The sequence below is a fragment of the Podarcis tiliguerta genome, assembly GCF_965153285.1.
Source record: "Podarcis tiliguerta genome assembly, chromosome: 17".
Classification (NCBI taxonomy): domain Eukaryota; kingdom Metazoa; phylum Chordata; class Lepidosauria; order Squamata; family Lacertidae; genus Podarcis; species Podarcis tiliguerta.
The window spans coordinates 40,466,855-40,485,991 of record NC_139550.1 but is presented as its reverse complement, the minus strand read 5'-3'; the positions used below and the strand labels follow the sequence as shown (position 1 = coordinate 40,485,991).

General features: G+C 46.0%; 1 protein-coding gene across 5 annotated transcripts in view; it reads right to left on the bottom strand.

Moving 5' to 3' along the window:
* MBD1 (methyl-CpG binding domain protein 1) overlaps window positions 1-19,137 on the bottom strand; it is a 152,096-nt gene that overhangs the window by 11,094 nt on the left and 121,865 nt on the right. For 2 of the 5 annotated variants that reach the window (XM_083420995.1, XM_083420994.1), the window contains exon 21: window positions 6,800-6,878. The exons of 2 other annotated variants lie outside the window; for them this stretch is intronic. In XM_083420995.1, coding sequence (XP_083277121.1) covers window positions 6,807-6,878 — 72 coding nt within the window. In that variant the 3' untranslated portion in view covers window positions 6,800-6,806. Of the gene's footprint in view, window positions 1-6,799; window positions 6,879-9,217; window positions 9,377-19,137 lie in introns of those variants that run through there. One more of the 5 variants, XR_014506619.1, reaches the window with a different exon arrangement.

Genomic DNA, 19,137 nt, shown 5'->3' with positions numbered 1-19,137 from the left:
GACGCACCTCAGCACGGAGGTAATTGCATCCAGGAAGAGAGAGGAGGAAATGGTTACCTCCTGCCGGGATCTCCAAGCCAGGTTGGACGTGCTTTCTAAACAGGGGCAAACGGGATACAAGGCAGAAGGCATTGGCTTGGGGAGGAGGGGAGGCAGCCTGGTATCGCATTTCGACGGGAGTTTGCAGCAGTACCCCAACTTCAGAGCAGACCTGCTGTTTGCGCTGGATCTCCTGGACAAAGACTTTAGAGATGAGAGAGAGAGAGTGGGGTTTATCCTGTCCCATTTGCATGGGGAAGCCAAAACGTGGCTGCGGAATCTATGGAGGGACAATGATCCAGCGCTCCAAGATGCGAAGGCTTTTATTAAAGCAATGGACTCATGCTTTTTATCAAAGGTAGACGTCGATATTGCCAGGAGGGACATACATGGACTTAAACAAGGCAAAGCCAGCGTGCGGCAGTACCATACTCGATTTTTCGGACTGGTTCATGCCCTGGGGTGGGAAAAAGATTCTGCGCCAGTCAGAGACCTCTTTTGGGAGGGGTTGAATGCAGATGTAAAAGCGGAGATTGGAAGAGGGGAGAGACCAAGGAGCACCCAGCAGGTAGTCCAGAGGGCTCTGGAGATCGGGGTGCATCTGGAAGAACGTCCTTGCAACAGGGAAGAAGGGCGTTGGGGAAGGGCACCAGCCAGAGCACCTCCCTTCTTTCCCAGAGAAGCAGCGCGTGCGCACTCCACACCCTCGCAGGGAGGGGGAGAAGAGCCGATGGAGATAGGAGGTGCCAGGGCTCAGTCAGCTAACAGAGCCCTGACACCGGGAGCAGCCAAAACGAAGCCTCCTAGAGGGAACAGGAAGTGCTACATCTGCGACAGTGCTCAACACATGGCGAAAGAGTGTCCCCAGAGGCTCCACAAGCACACTGCAGCCTCGGCACCAGTCGCAGAAGCAGCTCAATTGAAAACGCAGCAACAGTTAAACGACGGAGTCTGGCTGGAGGAAGAGGTACTGGGGTCCAGCCAGACAAGTCAATGAAACAATCCCCAGCACTTTTGCAACCCACAGACCCCCTCCCACCCAAACCAGTGGTGCAGCTTACAGCGTCTCTCCAACTGCCCAATGGACGCACTCTGGAGGTGCCGATCACCATTGACTCCGGCAGCAACGCTGACTTTATAGGACTGGAATTCATTCAGCAGCACAATATACCACTGCTACCAGCCACACTGCCCCTGAACGTTGTCACGGTGGATGGCAGAGACTTGTTAGGGGGGCAGGTGGTGCAACAAACGCAACCAATGGTGATGCGGATCGGAAATCACCGAGAAGTCATCAGCTTTAACGTCACCCACCTGTCGGACACGCCTGTAGTCCTGGACATGAGTTGGCTGCACAGGCACAGCCCAGCATTGGCGTGGTACCAGCGCCAACTGACCTTCGGCTCCTCCTATTGCGCGGAACATTGCATCCTTCCTAGCCCGGAAGAAGGAGGGGACGACCCGCAGCTACATTTAGGCACGCTGCAAGCAGTGCCGCGCAAGTACGCAGCGTTTTTGGAGGTTTTCTGCGAGAAGGAAGCGGACAAGCTGCCCCCCCACAGGCCCTATGACTGCAAGATTGACCTCCTGCCAGGAGCGACGCTGCCAGCCGGGAAACTGTATTCCATGTCTGAGGACGAGCTGCAGGAGCTCAAGGAGTTCATAGACCTCAACTTGAAGCGCGGTTTCATCCGGGAGTCGAAGGCAGCGGGGGGCAGTCCTGTATTCTTTGTGAAGAAAAGGGACACGCCCCAAAAAAGACTTGTGGTAGACTTCAGGCTCTTAAATTCAAAGACCAAGCCCGCGGCCTTTCCCATGCCCAAGATAGATGACCTGCTGGCGACGGCGAGGAAAGGACGCGTTTTTACAAAGTTGGATCTGCGAGGGGCGTACAACCTGATTCGCATACGGGAAGGAGACGAGTGGAAGACTGCCATGTTCACGCCCCTGGGCACATATGAATACAGAGTTATGCCCTTCGGTTTACAAAATGGCGCCCACTGTTTTCAAGCTTTCATGCATCATGTCCTGGCGGGTCTCCTCTACAAGACATGCGTCTGCTTCTTGGACGACATCCTGATATTCTCAGAATCTGAGGAGACCCACGAGAGAGACGTCAAGGAAGTTCTGCAGAGACTGCAGGAGCATCGACTGTATGCCAAGCTGGAGAAGTGCCAGTTCGACAGGAAGGAGGTGGATTTCCTGGGCTACAAGCTGTCGGACAAGGGGCTTGCCATGGACAGCGCCAAGGTTCGCGCAGTGTTGGACTGGAAGAGCCCGCGCAATCGGAAGGAGGTCCAGCGGTTTGTGGGGTTCGCCAACTTTTACCGCAAGTTCATCAAGGGGTTCGCGATGCAGACGGCGGCCATTACGGACACGCTCAGCTCTAAGAAGAAGAAGTTCATCTGGACGGAGCAAGCGGAGCAGTCCTTTCAGAACCTTAAGCGTCTCTTCTCGTCCGAAGGGCAGCTACTGCATGTGAATCCCAGCAAACCGCTGAGGGTTGAAACAGACGCCTCAGACAGAGCCGTGGGCGCCGTACTGTTGCAAGAGGACCCGCATGGGGACTGGAGACCGTGTGCCTTCTACTCTAGGAAGCTCAGCAAGTCGGAGCAAAACTACACCATCTGGGACAGGGAGTTGCTGGCCATTCATGCAGCATTCAAGGCGTGGCGGCACTTCCTCGTCGGGGCCAAGCACACCGTGCAGGTTCGCACGGATCATAAGAACCTGGAGTACTGGCGCACGGCAAGATTCCTAAACCAGCGGCACATCAGATGGGCGGAAGTTTTCGCGGATTTCGACTTCAGGATAGAATACATCCCAGGCGACAACAACATCATGGCGGATGCACTGTCCAGGAAGCCGCAATACCTTGAAGAGGCGGCACCAGCAGCGGCCAAGCACATTTTCGCTCCGAAAGCGTGGGCGTGCGCTGCAGCAACCGTGGACTTGGAGGCGGTCCGTCGAGCACTGCAGGGGGACCCCTTTGCACAAGCCAAGATGGAGGAGGTGCACAAGGGCACGGTGAAGGACGACGAGTTCCAAGTACGAGACGGATTGCTCATCCGCAGAGGAGCTCTCTATGTACCGGGAGACGACCTCCGGGCGAAGGTACTGCAGCAGTTACACGACGCACCCACCGCCGGGCACTTTGGCAAGGAGAAGACGGCAGACCTCGTTGCCAGGGATTTTTGGTGGCCCAAGATGCGGGGGGAAGTCGCGGAGTACGTCTCGAGGTGCGACACCTGCCAAAGGGCCAAGTCAGTGCACAAACCTCCGGCGGGACTGCTCGAACCGCTGCAGACTCCGAGCGAACCGTGGGAGAGGGTGGCCCTGGACTTTGTCACGGATTTACCCAGCTCAAGGGGTAAAACGGCAGTGCTAGTGGTGGTGGACATGTTCACTAAAATGGCCCACTTCATTCCGTGCGCGAAGGTGGCCACGGCAGAACAGACCGCCAAGCTGTTCATAGACCACGTCTTCAGAGTGCATGGACTGCCACGGTCTATTTTGTCCGACAGGGGGCGCCAGTTCATTTCGAGCTTCTGGCAGAAGCTGATGGGTTTCCTGAATGTCAAGATCAACCTAGCGTCGGCGAGACACCCGCAGACCAACGGACAAGCGGAGCGCGTCAACGCCGTCATGCAGCAGTACCTGAGATGCTATGCAAATCAACAGCCGACGACATGGGTGGACTACCTGCCGCTCGCTGAGTTCGCTTACAACAACACGAAGCACGTGTCCACAGGGGTGACGCCGTTCTTCGCCAACAACGGGAGGCATCCCAGAACCTTCCCGGGATTAGAGAGACTGGGGGAGGGGGAGCCACAGGCAGCGGAAGTCTTGGCGGCGGAATTGCAGGAAGTCCACGAGCAGCTTAGGAGGCAGTTAGAGCTAGCAAAGCACGCATACAAACTGCAGGCTGACAAGCACAGGAGGGTTGGTGAAGACATACAGGTGGGAGACTGGGTGTGGTTAGCGGCCCACGCAGTGCCGACAAGATCCTTAGCTAAGAAGAAACTCGGACATAAGCAGCTAGGACCTTACCTAGTTGAGGCACAGATCAATCCGGTGGCCTTCCGGTTGACACTTCCGGAAGGATCCAGAATGCACCCAGTATTCCATAGGTCGGTGCTCACGCCCTACAAAGCACCTCACCGATTTCAGGCGCAGGGCACGGCATCAGACCAGTATAAGGAGATCCCCCCAAGGAGGGAGTCGCCAAGAAGGGAACCCATCAACCAGGTCACAGAGATTTTGGACTCGAGATGGGGGGAAGAGGGAGTAGAATATTTTCTCGCAAGGGAAGGTACCCCGGCCAGCGCCAACAGTTGGGTGCCGGACTATGCCCTGGACGAGCCTCTCCTCAAAGAGGAGTTTCATGCCTTGTTCCCACACAGGCCCATGCCAGCCGAGTATTTCGACGACTGGCTTTTCACACCCACGCTTTCTACCAGCACGTTCCAGGGATTCACCTCGGACGAAGAACCAGCTTTAGAAACACGTTCACCGGAGGGCTCGCCCTCGGGGTTTGCCTCAGACCGCTCCTTTTGGTGGGACAATCGAGGAGAGGAGAGGTGGCTGAGGGGCCCTTGGCAGGCAACGGACCCAGAGGGGAACGAGGGTGAGAGGGACATGGACGTGATGGGGGAGGACGTTGGGTTCGAGCATGGCGGCACGGAGATGGAAGCAGAGGAGAACGAGGTCGGCGAAGACATGGAGGACGAGCCGGATTTCTCTAACTGGATGCACGCCACGGGGGACGAACTGTATCCACCATTCACCCCCACAACGACGGAGCACCCAGCACCCCCGCCGGAGGAAGGGGAGGGGGGAAGGGGGGGCTTCGAGGGGGGGATGGATGTCAGGGGTTCAGGAGCAGAGTCACAGGAGAGGGAAGAAATGGAGAGCGAGGGGGAGGAGTCGGAAGGAAATGTCAGCGGCGACAGTAGTCCGAGGTCTCTGAGCCTCTCCAGTGACTCGGAGGATTCACAGAAAGGGGCCCCCATGGTCAGGGCAAGGGGAGTGCCCAGGGGGACACCTCGGGAAGGAGGGGACTCAGAGAGTAGCAGCTGGAAATCCGGGCCAGCGTCCCCCCCAGAGTGCAGTAGGGGGGAGGAGTCCAAGGCATCGGGATCAGGGAGCGCGCAGGCAGAGGGAGAACGTGAGGCAGGACTGACCACACCCTCGTCAGGGAGCGAGGAAACGGTCATCCGGAAAGTAAAACGCGCGCGCGCGCCAAGTTCAAATGTACAGGAGGGCGGCAAGGTGGGCAGCCCGGGTAGGGAGCCAGGTCCTAAAGCCCGCCGAAGAGAGGGGGAGGAGTCAGAGGGGTCAAGCTCTGCGTCGGAAGAGTCCAGGAGGAATGAGACCCCGGGGGGTAGTAAGACCCAGAGGAAGAGAGAGAGAAGGAAGAGGTGGAGTAAGATTAGAGTATTAAACTGGTGCACAGGGGGTGGAGATCCAGACAGAGCTTCGCCGGTCTAAAGTCCAGACGTAGGGCTGGGACGCTGAGACTTGTAAATGGAGACTATTCTTCAATAAAGACTTTGATACTGTACGATCGGCTAGCGTTGGTCCTTGGTGAGCTGGGACCCGGAGCCAGCTCTGACAGTAGATAAAAGCTTTTCTCCCTCTTGCATAATACTGACACTCAGGCTCATCCAGTGCAACTGAAGTGGGCTTCTAAGGTCATAGTGGGTTGCACTGGGGTGGGCTATTTGGGATGCCATGTCTCTTGGGAACAGGCTAGCTATGGCTGCCTCCTTGTTAGAGACCTCCTCTCCTCACAATCTGAGCTAATCGCGGCCTATTCTGACGAGATCTTGACTGGTTGCAGAACAGATGCTGCCTCTTAAAGTTGTGCAGGCAAGGATCCCAATAGTTCAGGGCAAGGCTAAGAGACCCCTCCCTTCCTTAATTCATGAGTTAGCTTACTCTCATCTTCCCTTTCTGTTGTGGTTTTGAAATTTTGTAAGCCTGCAGGTAGGGACTGTCTTGATTTAACGGATTGTATGTAAACTGCTCTGGAAGCCTTTTTGGCTGAAGAGAGGGGTAACAACAACAACAACAACAACAACAACGTTGAAGACACATAGAACCCTTTCTTAGTAGGGTTTCTCATCATGAGGAGGCTTCAAAGCATGTTTGAAGCCTCCTCATGATGAGAAACCCTACTAAGAAAGGGTTTAGCCTAATAAATTTAGAAACTTCCTTCAGACTCCCTGTACTGCTCAGAAAGTTCAGATGAAACTGACATGTACAAACATGACATGTACAAGGGAAAGAATAGGTTTTTATCTTTCCATTTTCAACTGCTGAATAGGAGATGCCACCATTTGAGGGTCATGCTGCATTGAATTTATGCAAAGGAAATGAAAAGGGACAAATCTCTAAGTAGATTCCTAATCTCAATCCTAGGCTATTCAATTTCACTTCAAAAACTTAGATTTTCTACTTATGGGCTTCAGTGTTTTGGTTGTATATGTATATACTGTATTTTTCCATGTATAACATGCCGCCCCCTATTTTACCATAATTTTTTTAGTAAAAAAACATCTTTTACACAGAAAAGTATGGTATATATTCATTTTCTACTTATGGCCTTTAGTGTTTTTTTTTGGGGGGGTGTATGTCTCTCTCTCTCTCTCTCTCTCTCTCTCTCTCTCTCTCTCTCTCCCTCTCCCCTTCAATTCCCTGACCCTGACCCTGACCCTTTTTTGCCTTTTGTGGAGCTTAGGAAACTGATGTGACTCACCAGGTTTTTACCCATACTTGACTTCGGACAATTGTCTTAACACATGCAATGTCATCAGTGAGATTGTCATCAAGGAATCCTGCAAAGATATGGAATGAGACAGGCAGGTAATGAAGATTAATGGAAATAACGAGGTTGCTTCTGGATGTCACTGTGAAATAGCACAAAAATGATACAGTAAAAAGTACTGTGGTTCTTAATTATGGCAGCTCTTGCTTGTTTCAGAGGCTGTTGCTCTTTAGACATGATGAGTGGACTAAATGTGGATTAGGCAGTCTGCTGGAAAACCTGTACTAGGTGCTTTCACTTATTACAGTTAAATTTCAACTACATAGCAATTTAATCTTTGCAACAGGGAGCCCTTTTTTCAAAAAGCTTGGGACCATCTTCCTGCTAGCTTCCTGTTTCTCAGACTGTCTTCCCTTTCCCTCAGTCTGCAAATTCCATTGTCTGTATGTCTCCAGAACAAATCCACACCATAAAGAAACAAGCCCTGAAGTTTACAACAAAAACAAGCTAGGGCATCATCACCTCTGGACACAGAAGGAACCACTTGAATCCAGGAAAAACTTGGGCACCTGCTTGTAAATGCTGACAAATCACAGGTGATTGCCAAGCCACATAATTGTCCATTTAAAATCTACAGCCCAAAATTTGGCCCAGATTGACTCTCATTATGATTTATAGCAAAGGGTATCCAAAATCTACTGTTCGTTTGTAGAACTCAAAATGAACAAGCTCCAGTCAGGGTGCAAAATAATGACTAGAGGAAGCAGAGCCAGCTACAAAATGATGACTTGCAAGATCATCCTCCATGGAATGCAACCAGTGCAACACCAACTTTTTAAAAAGGGGATTCAGGGGGACTCCTGGAAATTACAAGCTGGTTAGCATGTCTGTCCCAGAAAAAAATGATGAAAAGCATTGTTAGGATAAAATAACTAAGCATATAGAAGAACAAACCAACATGCCTTCTGCAAGGGCAAGTTCAGTTTCACAAACTTATTACAGTTCTTGGAGAGTGTCAATAAGAAAGTAGATAAAGGTGATCTGGACTTTCAAGAAGCTTTCAACATTAAAGACTAGTGAGTAAGCTTAGCAGTCTGGGAATATGAGGAGAACATATTGTGAATCACAAATTGGTTAAATTGCAGAAAACAAAGAGCAGAAATTATTTGGCAGTTTTCTGAATGGAGAGATGTAGAGAGTGAAGTCCTCTAAGGATCAGTATTGGGATTTGTGTTTTTTTAACTTGCTCATAAGCAGGGATTTGCCACATCCACAGGGATGAGTTGTCAAAGTTTGCTAATGATCTCGAATTGTTCAAAAAAACAAAAAAGGATTGTGAGGAAGTCCAAAAGGACCACTTCAAATTGAGAGAATAGGCAGTAAAATGGCAAATGCAAGTCAATGAAAACAAGTGAAAAGGGATGCATGTTGGGACCCCCAATTGTTTATTTATTTATTTATCATTGTTATTTATATATGTCCCCTATACATTTATGGGGTCTGACCAGGAATGAGACCTTGAAGTTGTAGAAGATAACAAAGGTGTCGACCCAGTGTGTGGCAAATTCTATGCTAGGGATCATTACAAAAGCAACGGTAAATAAAACTGCCGATATCATAATGCCGTTATATAAATCTATTGTGTGAGTGCATTTGCAATCTTGTGTACAGTTCTGATTGCCTCAGCTCAAAAATAGATATTGTAAAGCTGAGAAATGTTCAGAAAGGCAACCAAAATTATCAAGGGGCTGTAGCAACTCCCCTATGAGGAAAGATTACAGCCTTTGGGGCTTTTTAATTTATAGAAGGGTCAAGTAATAAGAGGAATGATAATAAAGGTAAAGGGACCCCTGACCATTAGGTCCAGTCATGACCAACTCTGGGGTTGCGGCGCTCATCTTGCTTTATTGGCCGAGGGAGCCGGCGTACAGCTTCCAGGTCATGTGGCCAGCAGAAACCAGAGCAGCGCACAGAAACGCCGTTTACCTTCCCGCCAGAGCGGTACCTATTTATCTAGTTGCATTTTGATGTGCTTTCGAACTGCTAGGTTAGCAGGAGCAGGGACCAAGCAACGGGAGCTCACCCCGTCGCAGGGATTCGAACCGCCAGCCTTCTGATTGGCAAGTCCTAGGCTCTGTGGCCACCCACAGAGGAATGATAGTAGTCCATAAAATGATGCAAGGCATGGAGAAAGTAGACAGAGAAAAGTTTTTCTTCTTCTCTCATAAGACTGGAACTCATGGCTGGCCAGTGAAGTATACTGTGCAGTAACATGTACAAAAGTGTTTTACACAGAGTAATATGCACAAGATGTGTATGAATGTGGACTTCTTTCTTTCCAAATTGCAAAGAGGGAAATGACAGAAAGTTGCTAGTTCACATAATACAAAGCAAAAACATGTCACTCACGCTGACAGCGCATGTTTCAGACATTACGTGATGCTATGGTCCCATCACTGCAAAAGTATTGATTGTCAATCCTGAACAGCCCATAGTATCGGCGGATGCCCATGGTAATCACTGGGGGGTTAGTGCTAAAACCGCCTCCAGCACTGAGCAGACAAATCCCTGGCAGGGGAAAGAAAATACATACATGGGTATTAGAAAGCTGGCGAAAAAACATACAGTACCTTTTTAAGAAGAAAATTTGCACAGATTGCACACCAGAAAATGGTGTAGTGCAAGCATTGTGGTTAAGAGATTTGAATCATGGTCTTGAATACACTGGATTCCAGGGGTTTGGCCAAGGCCCAAGCCAAATCCAGTCTTTTCAAAGGCATCCTGGCAGTCAAGTCAGGTAAGGCATCCACAGATGACGGCAGGTCAGCTTGGATGGCCCAGATCAATCTGGGGCTGTCAGGTGTTGGGGCATCATGCAGGAAGGGAGAGGCAGATAACGCACAGGAAGGACTATGAAAACCCTAAAGCACCATATGAACAATATTCAAATCTCTAACTTGGTTTTCCATTCCATTCCATTCCACCAAACTTCAATTATGTCAACACTTTTTTATTAACTATTTTCAGTTTTGACATTCTTTATTTTGATTATAATTTTTGCAGTCTTCATTTTTTTCAGAGCAGAAAACACTACATGTAAACATTTCACAGTATCAATACCATCAGTACCACTTTGTTTATTATTTCTCATTATTAATTTATTTTAAATTTATATACCATCAAGGTGGTTTATAATAAGATTAATCAAGAATACACAAACAATAGTAAAATATATCCAGCAGTGTTAACAGTTAGTACAAAATGTAATTGAAAGGTTGCCTAAGCAAATTATTGACATCAGTGGCAAGGGAACTAGTCAGTGAGCATGTCAGTTTTCAGCATGTACCATGACTGTGTGCCTTCTCCACACAGAAGACCCTGGTTGCCAATAGGATGAGCTTCTTTAGGCAGCAGCGCAAGCAAGAAGGCAGCATTTTTATGGGGATGCTAGCATTTCTCCTTTCCCTAAGAGGTCATACAAGATGGTTTCAGATTGTAAGATTCAAAAGCAAATTTTGAAAATGAGAACACTGGACAGAGCAGCTGAAAAATATCATAACATGCCCTGCAAGCCTGCTGCCCTCCAGATGTTGTTGGGCTACAACTCCTATCATCTATGTTCACTGGTAACACAGGATGTGACCAATGGGAGTTGAAATCCAGCAACACCTGGAAGGTGCCCCATTGCAAGCATAAATCCATACAAAGAACTCCAATGAAGCTGTGCACTCAGCAAACAAAACTCACAGTCATTCAGGGTGTAGCCTCCGAATCCATCTAGCCCATATCGTCTCAAAACGCCTGCTAGCTCACAGCGCTCAAACAAACGGGCCTCATTTGCCACAGCAAGGAGGCTGAGTATGGAAAGGAGCAGAACTTTCATGGCTGCAGCTGTCTGGAGAGTGATGTGACAATATGCCCCAAGAACCAGCCTTTTTATTATCTGGGGACTTGGGCTGAAAATGAGGATGTCTGTTTTTGGAATTCTTATTTCATCAAGATAGATTTATTGTTTGGCAGTCAGCTGAATTTACAACCAGAACAGGGAAATAAGAGACAAAGCAACAAGTGTGGGTTGAACTGTGGTGCAGGAAACTAAACAAAACATTGTTTTGGGAGGGCCAACTTCTGCCAGGGCAAGGGGAATGAATGATGTCATTGCCCTTTGCCTCAGCCTCAGCTGGCTAAGGTCAGCTTGGTGGCCCTGGGTCCCCACAACTTCGGTTGTATTGGGCAGCTTAGCCTCAAAGATGTTCTGAATGAAAGGGTAAAGTACTGGTGCAGTCAGATTCTGTCTGGGGGCTTCTTGTTTGGGGTTCACTGGCCTGATCCAGCAAGCTCTGCTTATCTTCTGTATTTAGCCCAGACATTTCACAAGTCCTTAGCAGTTGTCCTCTGCAACACCCATTAGTAAATGGTGCCTAATGGTGCTCACCGGATCCCTCCCCTCAAATTAGTCAACATTCTGCATCTTCCCACCACAAAAGACAGGCAATCCTCTGTTTAGTCCTACTACCTCAGCCTGCCCAGGATCCTGCAGATCCCACCCACAACTATCTCTGCCTTATCACCCTAAAATCCCTACTTGCTTGCAAAATGCATGTTTGGGTTTTATAATAAACTCAAATAATTCCCTCCCAAGTGCAAAACTAAAACTTGGGCTGACTGTTAAAATTTGCCATATTGGTCTGGGACCTGGCAAGACAATTGGAGGATCATAAATTAAAATTTTCTATGCTTGAGCTCAAGGACAAACAGGTCAATTTAAGGATCAGAGCGATACCCGAGGTGGAAAAAGACAATTTGGCAGACTTTTTCACGCAATAATTTGTAGAATTTTGGAGACTGAAACAAGAGGACTTTAGAATTGTGAGAGCCTTCAGGCTTGGAAGAGGAGGGAGGAAGGAGAAGAACAGAGTAAGAGATTGTCTGATCACCTTAAGAACCAAAGAGGAAAGAGACATAATTTTAAGTCAGCATTACAAGAAATCCTTGGTGATAGAGCAGTCAAGAGCAGAAATTTTCAAAGATATTCCGAAACATCTTTTGGACCTTAGGTCCAACTACGTTGGATTGGCTGCCTTGCTGAGAAGGAACCAAATTATTTTTAGGTGGGAATTTCCCCAAGGTCTCTCCTTCACCTTTAAAGGAAGGAAGATAAAAATAAGATCAGAAGAAGATAGAGATAAGTTTCTGAATAAACACGAGGAAGGTCTGCAGAAAGAACTTGGAAAAGTAGGCCTGACAAATACAACACCGACGGAAGAAGAGCAAGCACTTGGTGCAGTTGGAGGCAAGGAGAAAGTAACTACATAATGGCATTACAAATATTGAGCTGGAATATTAATGGCACTAACTCCCCTGAAAAAAGGAAGAAGGTCTTTCATTTACTTAAAAAGGAACATTTGGACTTGATTTGTTTGCAAGAAACACACGTGACAAGGCTACACGGGAAGTTATTAATTAATAAAAGATTGGGCCAAGAATTTATTTCATCAGATAAAGTTAAAAAAAGAGGAGCAAAAGAGAGCCTATCACCAAAATTTATGTTTAAAGATGAACAAGGAAGAATTGTTGCAATTGAAATAAATTCACAGGGAGAGAATTTTTTGATAATAGGTATTTATGCACCAAATGAAGGAAAATCGGAATTCTTTAAGAAGTTACATGAGACTCTTATGGACTATATGGAATATAATATGATTTTGATGGGGGACATGAATGGAGTAGTGTCTACAAATATGGACAAGGCACAGAGACAGGTAGTCACCAATGACGCAGACTACCAAAAACCTTTTTTGACATGACTGAAAACATGGATTTAGTGGACATTTGGAGAACTAAGAATCCTTTAGGAAGAGAGGGAACTTTCTTTTCTGAGGCCAAGATGACATGGACAAGAATTGACCAAATCTGGGTAACTAGAAGTCTGGTACCAAAGACAAATAAGGTAGAAATCAGCCCTAAAACCTGTTCCGACCATAATGCGGTTAAGATGGAAATGAAATTGACACCAACTGGTTCCTTTAGATGGAGAATGAACGATGCCCTGTTTCGAAGTGAGGAATTCACCAAGAAGGCCCAAAAAACTCTGAGAGACTATTTTGAGATAAACATGAATACTACAGTGGAAAAAAGAGTTATTTGGGACGCAAGTAAGGCGGCCATGAGAGGTTTTTTGATACAACAGAATGCAATTAAGAAAAGAACACAAAATGAGAAAAAAGATAAAATCCTGGAAAAAATAAAGGAAGGAGAGAAAAAACTGAGAGTGAAACCAAAGTCGCAAGAGATTCTGAAAGAGATAAAGTTATACCAAGTACAATACATGAAATTGATGAACGAGGAAATAGAATGGAAGATTAGACAGATGAGACAAAAGACATTCGAATCGGCAAATAAGTATGGGAAACTTCTGGCATGGCAATTGAAAAAAAGACAAAAACTTAATACAGTTACGAACTTGGAAGTGGATGGAAAGAATATACAGAATCCAGTGGAAATCAGAAAATGCTTCCAGAGGTATTTCAAACAATTGTATACACAGGAGAAGCAGAAAGAAATGGACATTGATAGATTTCTGGAAGTAAATGGTCTACAAAAAAATCTCTCAGGAAAATAAGTTAATGTTGAACCTTAAAATTACAGAGCAGGAAGTAGAAGGGGCTATACAAAGTAAATCTCCAGGACCGGATGGACTGACTTCAAGATATTATAGATCTTTGAAAGAATGGTTAATACAACCTTTAAAGGAAGTGTGCAATGAAATACTGGAGGGGGAAAAGGCACCGGAGTCCTGGAAAGAGGCCTATATTACACTTATACCAAAAACAGAGACTGAAAAGACACAACTTAAGAACTACCGCCCCATATCACTGCTTAATGTGGATTACAAAATTTTTGCAGACATATTGGCTAAAAGACTAAAAAAGGTATTAGCAGAGGTAATTCATAAAGATCAAGCGGGCTTTCTCCCAGACAGACACTTGATGGACAACACGAGGAACATAATTAATATTATTGAAAAATTACAGGAGAATATCCTAAAGCAGTTCTGATATTTGTGGATGCGGAGAAAGCCTTTGACAACATTTCTTGGAGTTTTATGAAAAAGAATTTACAGGGGATGGGGGTGGGTGAAAGCTTTGGAAATGGTATAGGTGCAATTTATACAGAACAGAAGGACAAACTAATTGTGAATAATGTGGTGACGGAAGAATTTAAGATTGAGAAAGGAACGCGACAAGGGTGCCCAATCTCTCCACTGCTCTTTATATCGGTCCTGGAGGTTTTGCTGAATATGATAAGAAGGGATCAGCAGGTTGAAGGGATACAGGTGGGGGCTAAACAGTACAAATTGAAAGCATTTGCTGATGACTTGGTATTAACTTTACAGGAGCCTGAGACTAGTACTAAAAGAGCACTGAAATTAATTCAAGATTTTGGTCAAGTAGCAGGTTTTAAGTTAAATAAAATGAAAACAAAAGTGCTGGAAAAAATTTTAACTGCAATGGAGAGAGAAAAGTTCCAATAACATTATGATGGCTGACTGGGAACAGTTATGGACCACTGGTATGAAATTTACGGCATGTAATGCCTTAAAGGAGAATTTAATGAAAATGATTTATAGGTGGTACATAACACCAGTCAAGCTTGCTAAAATTTACCATCTGCCCGATAATAAATGCTGGAAATGTAAAGAAGTGAAAGGTACTTTCTTTCATCTTTGGTGGACGTGCCCAAGGATTAAGACCTTCTGGGAAATGATATATAATGAAATGAAAAAGGTATTTAAATATACCTTTCTGAAGAAACCAGAGGCCTTTCTCCTGGGCATGGTTGGCCAATTGGTGTTAAAAAAAGATAGAACCTTTTTTATGTATGCTACAACAGCAGCAAGAATACTCATCGCAAAGTACTGGAAGACACAAGAACTACCCACCCAGGAAGAATGGCAGATGAAACTGATGGACTACATGGAAATGGTGGAAATGACTGGCAGAATCCGAGACCAGGGAGAAGAGTCGATGGAAGAAGATTGGAAAAAATTTAAAGTATATTTACAGAAATATTGCAAAATTAATGAATGTTAGAAGTATATTGGAATGAAGCTATATGGTTTTAGCAGAAGGGTTATTAAGAATTATATGAATATTAAGTGTTAATGTGTTAAAGTGGGAAATTTAAAGTTAAATTGTGTCAGGATAAATTATAGAATAAAAATTGAAGAGGAGGGAAAGGATTTGTTGAACCAGATAATTTGAACTAGAATACAAAAAAGGGAGGTGTGAGGAAGTCGAGGAAATAAGCTAATGAAAGATTTAGATACAAAATTTGGATGTGTGTTTTTGGGTTTTTTTATGTTGTATTGTTGTAGTTTTTTCTCTTTTTTATTGTTGATGTATTGTTTGTTGAATTCATTTATTGTTTTTCTTTTTATAATTATAAAATATCTAATATATATATATTTAATTGCCATATTGGAATACAGTAGGCAGGAGTTGGGGATGTAAGAAGCCATCATTTTCTTGTCCATCCCATATTCATCATGGATAGTGCTGTTTCTAGTCTGCTGCAGTTTGCCTTCTGCAAAGAACATTGTTTGTCTCGCTGCCCACTAATTCCAAACATTATGTCATTAAATAACCATTACATCATGCTACAACTTTCATTTCAATGGAAGGAAACATCAGGAACATGTGGGGGGCACTGTATCATAAAAATACAGTGAACATCTATCATATTCACCTACCAAATTCCTGTTCCAGGTTGAGAAAGAACACATAAGCTGACGTAATTTTGGGTACTGTTTCCAAATTCATCAGTATTCTCAGCCATTCCTAAAGGAGATGATGCCATGTAATCAGGCTTTTATACCCTAATGGGCAGGAGGAGGAGAGAAAGAGATACACACAGGTTGCCTATGCATCCCCATGCCCTTTCTGCCAGAACAATGCCCCTTCTGGGTAGTCCTGATCCAACCTGGGCTGATCCAGGATTGCACCAACCTGATCCAGCCAAATTCTGGGTCGACTTAAATTGCATGGCCAACATCCCATGGCCAAGACCCTATCAAAGTAAAATCAACCTTCAAATGAGACAGAGCCCTCATGTCCCAAGGAAGAAGGTGGGGAGGATGCTTTGCCGGAGGTTGGATGGTGTTAGACCTTCCCTGTCCTTTCTTGGGTCCCATAGTAGAGTTGAGTTGGCATTCATCTGTCTCAAGAAACAATGGAGGAGTGTACCTTTGAGGGTGAAGGCAAACAATAATAAACTAGACCTAAGAGAACAGCATAAAGGCAAAGGGACCCCGACTCTGGGGTTGCGGTGCTCAGCTCGCTTTATTAGCTGAGGGAGCTGGTGTACAGCTTCCGGGTCAGCATGACTAAGCCGCTTCTGGCACGGAAACGCCGTTTACCTTCCCACTGGAGCGGTGCCTATTTATCTACTTGCACTTTGACATGCTTTCGAACTTGCCCAAGCAAAGCAGCAACCATGCCTCAATGCAACTAAGCACTGGACACCCGTGTAGGTAAAATGCCCTGGTCAAATACCATTCCTCAACCACAACCACCAAAGCAAGCTCCAACAAGTTGTGAGGATATCTCCTAAGTAAAGATCTGAAACAAATCCCAAACAAACATAAGGGGATTATCCAAAAGGTCAGGAAAATAGCTAAGGAATCCTGATGAAGAGGATACTAGACGGGGGGGGGGGGGGGGAGAGACCATATATTATGATTGGCTATGAATCTACAAGCACATTTTGTTCAGCAAAATTAAGACCATGCAATGCGAGAGGTCTGAATCTTACAGTGAAACAAAAGGAATGGTTGAAATATAGAAATAGCACTGAAGAATTGCAAAGGAGCAACTGTTAAATTTACAATGCTATCATTAAAATCATGCCAGTAGTTCATTTTCCCATAAAGTCACAAAACAAACTCTGAGAAGTCCTCATAACGAAGAGTGATTAATTGTGAAGAATTATATGTGACTTATAGGGACACTTTGAAACCATCAGCAATAATGCAATGATTCAATGTGAGCTGTGTGAACCAATCACAAGATTCAGTTCAGACCCTGAATCAGCCCTTTAGAAAGCAGCCCACCTCCATCCAAGACACTTGTACACTGCCTGGTTCACTCCATTCACTACTGTGACATTTTAACGTAACTATAACTTCCCCCCTTTGATAGCAGTGGATGAAATTTGCAGGCAGAATAAGCCTCCATTGCAAATTACAAGCTAATAGATTCAGAGACTTCTGCACAGGACACCCTTAAAGTTTATTGTATTTTTTTCCTTAAGGGAACCTCTATAACTTTTTGTTTTGTGGCAGAATTGAATCTGAGGGTAAGGGCTCACCCTTTCTGAGGCCATGTATCCTTCCAAATATCAGAATGATAGCTAAAGTGGTTTTCCTGCTAGGGTGGCCTTTACAGTTTTCAGGTTCACTTCATTTCCCCACCTCCATTATTTGGAAATTTAAAAATGTCTATAACAACTTTTCCCTTTTGACAGAAGTAGATGAAATATGCTCCTCCAGAATAGGTAAAGCTTTGTCAAATTACACTTTCTAGGTGAAATCAGGTTCAGCTGCTGCTATTTACATTTCAAAAATAATGCATGTTAAATGTTGGTAGAACAAGCCTATGGTGGGCAGAAAGAGGAATTGGTGGCATAAACAGGCCTGCATCAGCCAGGGCAGGACTTGGGTATGCCAAGTTTCAGGCTTACATATATTCCCACCCTTGGATCCTACAGGTACAAAGCCTCTCTCATCGCACTCTAAACATGCTTTTCATCCCACCCAGCAAAGTGCTCTAGGACTGATGTATTTTGTATGTTTCGGGCATGTTGCGGGGAACATCTCCCAACACACCTCTTCCCCATGGATGACAGAGGAAGAAGTCCTACAGAAGTTTCCACAACCACAATGAAGTATGTGGGGGTGGGTGTCCTTCACCTCTGGTGGGCCTCCCTCTCCACTGCAGCAGATGAATCTATGGCCCTTTAGCTGTTGTTAGACTACAACTCCCATTGCCGTCTGCAAGCATTGTAAAAGGTTACGGAGTGTGGGAGTTGTAATCCAACAATTACTCCCCATAGCTTAGCCCTCAGGGAGGAAAGTCTGCAATGCCCTATGGCCTTAGGACACATTTGCAGCAGGGAACTTCCCAGAATCACCTTGTAGTAAGAGTGCTCTGAGTTAAAAGATGCGCATGGTAAAATATAAGTGACCTTAAATAATGAATGGGTTCTTTCTTTGATGCAACAGCAATACGTCAGTCTCTAATAGCCTGGACAGTCTGTATGCAGAAGAGCTGATATTTCCTGATTTATTCCATTCTCAGAACGAAGGAAGGCCAAGCAAGTTCATTGTGTAGAGAGCCACATCATGAAGGTTCCTGTCCTTTGCCTGCTTACAATGCTGGAGTGGTTATAAAATTTCTAGTCTCTCCCCAATGGCAATTTGAGCACAAACTAAAGAAAGCACAAACAAAAATTACTCAATTTTACATGAATAAGGAAAATGAGGCGGCGGCTAAGAAACAGCAGGAGCCAGATACAGTGGTACCCCGCAAGACGAATGCCTCGGAAGACGAAAAACCCGCTAGACGAAAGGGTTTTTCATTTTCTGAGGTGCTTTGCAAGACGGATTTTCCTAAGGGCTTGCTTCGCTAGACGAAACAGCCCTGCCTCTCCTGTCATGGCGACGGTCACTGCATGCACGCATGCTCGCTTCCCCGCTCCTCCGGCTCCCTCCCACCTTCCTGCTGACGGCTCCTCCGGCTCCCTCCCACCTTCCGGCCGACCTTCCGACCTTCCAGCTGCCTCGCGCCGCTGCCCACCGCCCTTGCGCGCTCCCCTCAGGAGCCGTTGCCACCAGCAGCCAGCGTTGCAGCCGGAGTCGCGCTCCTGAGCCCCACCACCCTCCAGCAGCCGAGTTGCGCGGTGTCCACAAGGTGTGGGTGAGTCCAAGGAATGGCTGCGGCAGCTGCCATGCTTCTCCCCACCCCTCCCCGCCGTGGTGCTTCGCAAGACGAAAAAATTCGCTCTACGAGAAAACGAATTAATTTCGTCTTGCGAGGCACCACTGTACTATTATTGACCTTATAGGGCCTCTCAGCAGCTATGGTGAAGAGCAGAATGATCAGAAAGAGGTTTTGGGCCCAGCCAGCTCAACTCCTGAGTCATCTCTTGCATTGAGCACAAGTAACTCAAGTAACTCAAGGACTAATCCAGGCTAAACAAGTGGAGGAACTAATGTTAAAGCAAATTTCATCAGGAGCAAGCATAAAAGAGTCCTACTTCCAACTTTCTGA